The sequence below is a fragment of the Papaver somniferum genome, chromosome 2, assembly GCF_003573695.1.
Source record: "Papaver somniferum cultivar HN1 chromosome 2, ASM357369v1, whole genome shotgun sequence".
In the NCBI taxonomy this organism is placed as follows: Eukaryota; Viridiplantae; Streptophyta; class Magnoliopsida; order Ranunculales; family Papaveraceae; genus Papaver; species Papaver somniferum.
Window position 1 is genome coordinate 69,569,248 of NC_039359.1, and position 8,894 is coordinate 69,578,141.

Below are 8,894 nucleotides of genomic sequence, written 5' to 3' on the forward strand. Positions count from 1 at the left end.
ATCCGAAGAGTTCTTTTCACATTTTTCTCCACGGTCTTATTGTTGTAGATTCATGGCATACCAATCCGATCGTGATTATTGAATCCCTAAGTAGAACATACCCCCATCTAACAGCCTTGTATCTATCTAACAGTCTTGTATCTAACAACCTTATAATAGTTTAATAAATTTCACGCTTCAGAAAAAACGAAAAACAAAGACAGCTAGTATTTGTAAAAAAAGATATTTCTTGGCCCTTAATAGAGGACTCATCAAAGGAGAAAATAGTCGGTAAGAACATATGGACAATTAAACCAATTAAGAGGGCTGATCAAAAGATTTTAACAAGGCCAATTAAAACCATAAGAAGTAGTATTATTAAAAGAATCAAACTTGTATCAAAATTTAATTAGATATCATATGCATAAGTACACAAGTTTGTAAACAGTTACGTCTTAAAGATGGATATTTATCATTGGTTTGGTATGTACTCGGCTACTTGCAGTCTTGCGCATGATACCACCACCACAACTACAACAACATACACTACCACTAATACACCACCAAAAATAAACACAAAATCACCTAAATTATTACCAGTAAATAATTGAAACACAATCATATACAAATCATTGATCTCGCTGAATCAAAATCAAAATCACAAGGTTTAAAAATTAAATTGATTGTTTACCTTTCCATTTAATCTTCACGTCGATTGGTATTCAGATCATATATATTTATCTTCAAGAAATCGATATCCATACCATGTCACTAATTTCCCAGATCTGAAAAATAAACAAAAATGAGGAGATCGAGATAGAGATGGTGATGGTGGTGATGTTGATGGTGGTGGTGGTAATTAATGATGATGGCGTCGAATATACAGATGATGGTGTTAGTGCTGGTGGCTGCAATGAAGATGATGGTGGTGCAGGTTCGATTTTGAGATCTGAATTTAAAAAAAATTGAGTGATTTTTCTTGAAAACATTACTAATCCATCAGGGACAAAATCGAAATCAATTATATTGATAGATTTGCAGATAATGGTGGAGGACGTGATGGTGGCGATGGCGGCGACAGAGCTGGTGGTGGTAGTTGCAGAAGTTCTCGTTAATTCATCGATCAACATAGATTGTTTAGGAGGTGGTGGTGATAGAACTGGTGGTGGTGGTGGTAGATTTGGGGGAAGTATAAGAGGTGATGATAAAACTGGTGACGGGACTAGTGGAGGTGGCGCTGAAGTTGAGGTGGAGACGATGAAGATGAAAAGTTGATCTGAAAAATAAAAAACGTTTTTCTTTAAAAACCTAATCAATATGAGGTAAATTTGTAATGTTGCATAATCCTTAATGGACCCCTGATGGACTTTGGATAGAAAGGAATATTTTTATTATAGGACAAGGATATTTGTGAAGCCTTTCGGAATTGAGGGCAATTATATAATTCCCACTTGTGTGAATCTGTGATAAGCTGCATTCTCTATCCTTCAATGGTGGGTCTCATTTGGTTTTGGTCCTATGAAAAAGATTTTAAAAAAAAAACTGCAATGCTGCCAATGGGGTATCATTTTCCCTGCGATGTACCAAATTACAAATAAGACAAACCATACTTTGGTAAGGGATAAGGAATTAATACACCTCCGAGCAAAATAGTACCTCCATTAGCAACCATGAAAAACTGGTCATATTTGATTCCTTGATTAAATCCCTCGTTTGATTTGCCTTGACGCCGTATATACGGAAACCGAGTCAATCGCATACAAGGAAACGTTTGTTAAATTCCTTCCGTAACCAGGATGCTAGCTTACCCTATAAATCCCGGATATTGTATGCTCCCTTCTTCTCTACGTCTTAGTTTATCGGTCAAAAAAATCAAATAAATAAATAAATATCTATAGAGATCGATTGAGATTTGGAATTAGGATCGATGGAGAAACTTCCTGAGAATATTATATCAGAGATACTTTCATGGTTGCCAGTTGAGACCAGATTACAGTGCAAGCATGTATGCATAACATGGAAAAAGCTCCTCGATCATGTTAAGATAGGTACCTTTATCGCGTTAGGGTTTGAAGGTTATGAAAAGCACAACAATGCCAGATTTTTCTACACGGAGAAAGTACACGATGGAATCAATTTAGACGGTGCGGTTGATGTCAATAAGCAGTACCCTTGGTACGAGGTTTCTAGGTACGAGCGACAGTGTCGTAACGATGCGAACTGGTTCAATAATGATATCATAGTTGGTTCATGTAACGGTTTGGTTTGTTTCGCTATAGTAATGCTTAACATACATGATCCTGTCTTCGTCTTTAATCCTTTCATTCCGGAAGAATTTATTACTCTTCCACCGATACGAACATCAATAATGGACGATGGTCGACTAGTTGTTAGTGGGTTTGGTTATGCTCGTTCCACGGATGAGTATAAGGTTATTAGAGTTTATTATTCTGATAATAATGCCGATCCAGACCTTGGACAAGTGGAGGTATACACTATCGGTAGTGGTTATGGATGGAGAAACAAAGGAGAGATCAGTTACCGCTTATGCGATTCACCCGGTGTTCTTGTTGATGGAGTTCTACATTGGTTAGATATTATAAACAGCGGAAGTTTGTTGCCTTCGATCTAGTAACCGAGGAGTTTCATGATCTTCTATCACCACCTTGTTTCTGGATTTTGGAGAATGTCAATCCATCTGGTGCGTCCTCGTCACTTGATAATTTTCGACTCCGCGTATTGGGCGGTTTTCTTTGTCTTGTTCGTAAGAACAGAAGCAAACATTTAGACATATGGGGACTAAAAAAGAAGGAATGGAAGGTGCACGAATATGAGTGGGTTTGGAGCAAGGAGTTCAGTAGGGGCTGCCCAAAAAAAGATCACACTTACGTGCCATTTGCTATTACAAAGAACAACAAACTTTTACTGCGGTATGGTGATCACAATCTTTTGTGGTATGATCCAAAGATTGCAGCATTTGTTAATTTTAGTGATCATGTGCAAGTTAACGAAGATGTCAAATATTATCAGGAAATTCCTCATATGAAAACTTATGTTTCGGTGGTAAATCTTGAAGGAAAAGTCCAAGCGATCAGTGCATACCAACCAAAAAAAAGAAGAAATCCCCCTTTGTAAAGGGTGCATTTTTTATCGAACTGGGAAGGATTACTTGGCTTGAGCCTGGTGAGGAGAACACTTACAGTGATATAGTCGAGAGGCAACATAAATCTAAATCGGAGGAGTTTGTAACTTATTTTATTTTATTTTATTTTTATTTATTTTTTTTAGCTAAGTGGAGAAGAAGTTTGTGTTAGGTTGGAAGGGCGATTCAAGTGCTGAAGAACTTCGGTAGGGAATAAGGAACCCCAGCTAAGAAGATTTAGACTAGATGTGCATAAGTTTTGTAAATTAGGTTCGAAGGGCGATTCGGGTACTGAAAAACTTGGTAGAGAAAAAAGAACCCCGGCTGAAAATATAGACTAGATTTTTGTTACAAGGAAAGCTTATTGTTATTTTATTTTTTATTTTTTTTTTGGAGTAGAACGGCTGTTCTTTGACGCACTTGTTACACAGGCGTAATTGGAGACCCAAGAAATAATTAGGAGCCTCAAGCATTTTATTCCCACCCAAAAAAAATCTATTTCCACCTCAAAATATAGTGAAAATACTGTTTTATCCTTCACTAAATTTAAAAACTTAAAATTCTATTAACCCTTAACTCTAAACCCTAAATCATTTTCATTTTTAAACCCAAAAAAATAATCAGTCCCCTCCTCCCCTCTCTCTCGATTCTCCATTACAACTGAAAAATAAGAGTCGTCAACCTCATAGTTATTTACCCTAACGATTTTTCATATGCATATTATTTGTATGAAAAATTGTTGATGTCTAGAGTGTAGGAGATAAGGACCCTTTTTCTGGGTTTTGACGACCCCTTTTTATACACTAACGACTCTTTATAACCAAAAACTATATCTCTGTCCAAAAAAATGGAAGGATCGTCATTGTTTATTGGAGAATCGTCACCAAATTTGGTAGAGTCGTCATAATATTGAAGTGTTTCAAAAACGACCCTTATAAGTCGTCATTGTTTCTTGACGACTCTAAACAGTCGTTAATGCTTATAAAAGAGTCGTTATCCTTTTCTAAGATTCACTAATGGCGGAATACATTAAAGGGTCGTCAATTACCCTCACGAGCCGTCTTTGTTTCTTGACGACCCTAAACATCAAAGAGTCGTTATCTTCTTCTAATGTATTTCCGCCATTAGTGACTCTTCAAAGAAGATAACGACTCTTTTATAACCATTAACGATTGTTCAGAGTCGTCAAGAAACAATTTTTAAACACTAACGACTCTTGAGGGTCGTTTTTGAAACTTAAACGACTGTTAAGAGTCGTTATTTAAATACTTCACTATCCTGACGACTTTTCATGCAGGTCTGGGCAAAAAAAAAAAAAAAAAGTAAAATTGCAAGCAAAAATTTTGGAAACAAAAGAAGGTTAAAATCAAATTAAGTGAGATTAACACTAATTAAGTAATTATAACTAATTAAATAACGATAAATTTATATTTTAAAAAAAAGTTGGATAAGGGGCGACTCAAATTAGGTTTCAATGACCTTTTTTTGTCCTCCAGCAATCCCCAATTATTTTCCAGGGCCCCTTTTCAGCCCTGTTGTTAAAGGGCTCTTTTCTTGTTCTTCTTTAAGAGTAATATTTTTAACATTTTTACTTTAAGAAAAAAAAAGACACAAAAAACTACTATTACAACAAATATAAGTATGTAACTGGGTAAATTCCTACGGCGCATTAGATTAAATCTAAACATTAAAATAGAGATATGCATGCAAGTACAAATAAAGAGACTAAATAAAGATAAATGCACAAAAGAATTCACGTGGTTCGGTTGTACTAATGAAACCTATATCTACGAGTTTTATAGTGAAAATGTTTATAAGGTTACGTAAGATGATATTTCTCTTTAGATGAAGGTAGAAGATCACTATCTTAAGGTTTTTTCTATTTTTTAGCCTCGCGTTTTTAGGGGTCACTCAAAAGAATTTAGGGGCCAACAATAAAACAAAAAAGATCATCCAAAGGGAAAATGTAACTAGCCCTTATCTCGCGTAATTCGTAATGGCAAAATTACCCTTATATATTCGGAGGATATGATAATATTTTTATCCTCCAATTTCAATCGGAAGCCAAAATATTACCCAGACTTCCGATTGTAGTCGGTGCAGTATTAGAATGATTTCTGTTTCATTTTTTCCATTTCTTTTTCATTTTTGAGTTGTTAGAGTTATAGAGAAGAAGGTGAAGGAAAAAAGGGAAAACCCATTTTATCACTACAAAAATGGATGGATATGAAGAAGAAGGTGAGAATCATGGCGAAGACGATTTGGGGTATATGTTGAATGATCCAAACTTTTGTGGAGAGGAAAACCTAGACGACCCTTTCATGGAAGAAAATGGAGAATCGCCTGATATTGAAGCTAACGATGCATGTAAAACACAGGTATTGTGTTAAGAAACTCAAATACTCGATTTGCATGCGTTTGTGTGCTTTTGTAAACAAGAAAAACCGATTATTGCATGCATTGAATTCCATGAACTACCCAGATTCGTCGATAATTTCTCGAATAAACTTACGAATATAACATACAGAGTACCAAATATGTATATTCGGTAGTTCCAAGATATTAGTTTACTGCCGAATATGAGAAAAAACCCCAAACTGGTTTTCCAAAAAAATCTACATTCGGTAGTTATGTAGAGTTATTTACCCCCGGATGGCCCCAAAAACGAATTCCTCAAAAAATTCCTCAAAAAATCTACATTTGGTATTTCTAAACACGACTATATTATTCGGAGGCTAATTTTTTTTTTGAAAGTCCCGAATGTACGATGGCCCAAAAATTAGAATTTGGGAAAAACTGATACTTTTCAAATTTTGAACTTGCAATAATCGGAAGTCAACTCAGTTACCCAAACTTCCGAATATGGGTTGTCTAACCTTCTATATTGGCCCTTGGAACCGCCTAGAGTCATGGCATGGTTTGTTTTGAACTTGTAATATTCGGAGGATAATTTTTTTTTTTTATAAAGCCCCGAATGTACAATGGCCCAAAAATCAGAATTTGGGAAAAACTGATACTTTTCAAATTTTGAACTTGCAATAATCGGAAGTCAACTCAGTTACCCAAACTTCCGAATATGGGTTGTCTAACCTTCTATATTGGCCCTTGGAACCACCTAGAGCCATGGCATGGTTTGTTTGAACTTGTAATATTCGGAGGATAATTTTTTTTGTAAAGTCCCGAATGTACGATGGCCCAAAATCAGAATTTGGGAAAAAACTGATACTTTTCAAATTTTGAACTTGCAATAATCGGAAGTCAACTCAGTTACCCAAACTTCCGAATATGGGTTGTCTAACCTTCTATATTGGCCCTTGGAACCACCTAGAGCCATGGCATGGTTTGTTTTGAACTTGTAATATTCAGAGGATAATTTTTTTTGTAAAGTCCCGAATGTACGATGGCCCAAAAATCAGAATTTGGGAAAAACTGATACTTTTCAAATTTTGAACTTGCAATAATCGGAAGTCAACTCAGTTACCCAAACTTCCGAATATGGGTTGTCTAACCTTCTATATTGGCCCTTGGAACCACCTAGAGCCATGGCATGGTTTGTTTTGAACTTGTAATATTCGGAGGATAATTTTTTTTGTAAAGTCCCGAATGTACGATGGCCCAAAAATCAGAATTTGGGAAAAACTGATACTTTTCAAATTTTGAACTTGCAATAATCGGAAGTCAACTCAGTTACCCAAACTTCCGAATATGGGTTGTCTAACCTTCTATATTGGCCCTTGGAACCACCTAGAGCCATGGCATGGTTTGTTTTGAACTTGTAATATTCGGAGGATAATTTTTTTTGTAAAGTCCCGAATGTACGATGGCCCAAAAATCAGAATTTGGGAAAAACTGATACTTTTCAAATTTTGAACTTGAAATAATCGGAAGTCAACTCAGTTACCCAAACTTCCGAATATGGGTTGTCTAACCTTCTATATTGGCCCTTGGAACCACCTAGAGCCATGGCATGGTTTGTTTTGAACTTGTAATATTCGGACGATAATTTTTTTTTGTATAGTCCCGAATGTACGATGGCCCAAAAATCAGAATTTGGGAAAAACTGATATTTTTCAAATTTTGAAGTTGCAATAATCGGAAGTCAACTCAGTTACCCAAACTTCTGAATATGGGTTGTATAACGTTCTATTGGCCCCTGGAACCACCTAGAGCTATGGCATGGTTTGTTTTGAACTTGTAATATTCGGGGGATAATTTTTTTTGTAAAGTCCCGAACGTACGATGGCCCAAAAATCAGAATTTGGGAAAAACTGATACTTTTCAAATTTTGAACTTGCAATAATCGGAAGTCAACTCAGTTACCCAAACTTCCGAATATGGGTTGTCTAACCTTCTATATTGGCCCTTGTAAAGTCCCGAATGTACAACACAAATCATTGTCATTTATCTGTTCTTCTTTACTTTACGACCGTGACTACCTCCCAGTCCTGCACGACCACGGGTTTGAGCACCTTCAGTTGGAGAAGCTTCAGTTGGAGCACCTTCAGCGCTCGATGAAGCTCGAGTTCTTTTACCCGTCTTTCATACTGCCACCTTGGGCGGATGCCTCTTCGTGATTTTCTACCCAAACTGGGCAGCATAATCTTCGTTATCCATATTATCAACTAGGTCTCTAGCCTCTTTGATCTTTGATCTTCTCAGCTGGCATGGGATCTCCGCTCAGGCATGCAGATAACATTTTGGAAACACGCTTGAACCTATTCACCTGTTTTTTATACGTAATGACATAACATCAAACGGTAATTACCTAAGATTTATAGGAATAATATAAAATGAACAAAAATATAAGAACACGCACCAGTCTATCGTAACCAGTTGGTTTTTCTTTGATGATACAATTATAACTTGAACCCGCCGCAGTAGTGTTGGATTTGATTTCACGGATAACCAAAGGATGTGATACGTTGTTATACCAACTCATATGGTCTGGAGAATTTTCATCACCTCGGGTGGTTCGTCTACCAGTGTCGATAATGAAGTCATTCCTCTTATCCCAGTTATCAAGAATAGTAGGTGGGCCTGTGTGAACAATCGTGAGATTGTCACCACTAGAAGAGCACAACTCCAACTCCAATTTTTAGTAATCCCCCATTTCCTCCACAGGTTGATGTTGTATATACCCGTGTTGTCGCATCACCCTAGAGGGGTTATACATCACATATCCTGTGGGGTGCCACAATGGTCCAAAATAAAGGGACAAGTCCGACCGAACATTTATATGCCCACTGGCCCGATCTTCCTTGTATGGATCAAAGCATACGTCCGAGGCCTTCAATTTTTCCAAAATCTCCCTCATGCGAATCAACTGCTGCTCTTTTGTCCTATAACGGTTGTCTTCAAATATATACTTTGTTCCTCAAGGAGTACCTTTGCACCACCCCGGGTTCTCTCCGGCCAACTTCAGGATAGGGAAGTGGTCATAGATCCATGCCTATATACATAAGAAACCAAGTTTTAGTAAATAGATTGTGTATATTCTGTAGTAATTTCCAAACATTATTTCCGATTATATATAATCGGAAATAAAACTAAGTACCTATCCACCGAATAACCAACATTCGGAAATAGATATGGATCATTTCCTAACGAATATGCGTCATTTGGAGTTCAGTAACCTATAGTTTTTCTGGCCTGTATATTCGGTTCTAATATCAAAAGTATATTTCTGATTATATATAATCGGAAAACAAAATAAGTACCTAGCCACCGAATAATCAACATTCGAAACAAGAGATGGATCATTTTGTACCGAATA

At 36.6% G+C, this 8,894-nt stretch overlaps 1 protein-coding gene and 1 long non-coding RNA gene across 2 annotated transcripts; one reads left to right on the forward strand and one right to left on the reverse strand.

Moving 5' to 3' along the window:
• Positions 1–333: 333 nt before the first annotated feature.
• On the reverse strand, positions 334–1,394 carry LOC113353485. The gene is made up of 2 exons (XR_003361320.1): positions 671–1,394; positions 334–531 (listed from the first exon to the last, which is right to left on the reverse strand). It is a non-coding gene; the product is annotated as an uncharacterized LOC113353485 (long non-coding RNA).
• A 512-nt stretch (positions 1,395–1,906) lies between these two features.
• On the forward strand, positions 1,907–2,611 carry LOC113351322 (F-box protein At3g07870-like). The gene has a single exon (XM_026595330.1). The coding sequence runs from the start codon at positions 1,907–1,909 to the stop codon at positions 2,609–2,611; it is 705 nt and encodes a 234-aa protein (XP_026451115.1).
• Positions 2,612–8,894: the final 6,283 nt, after the last annotated feature.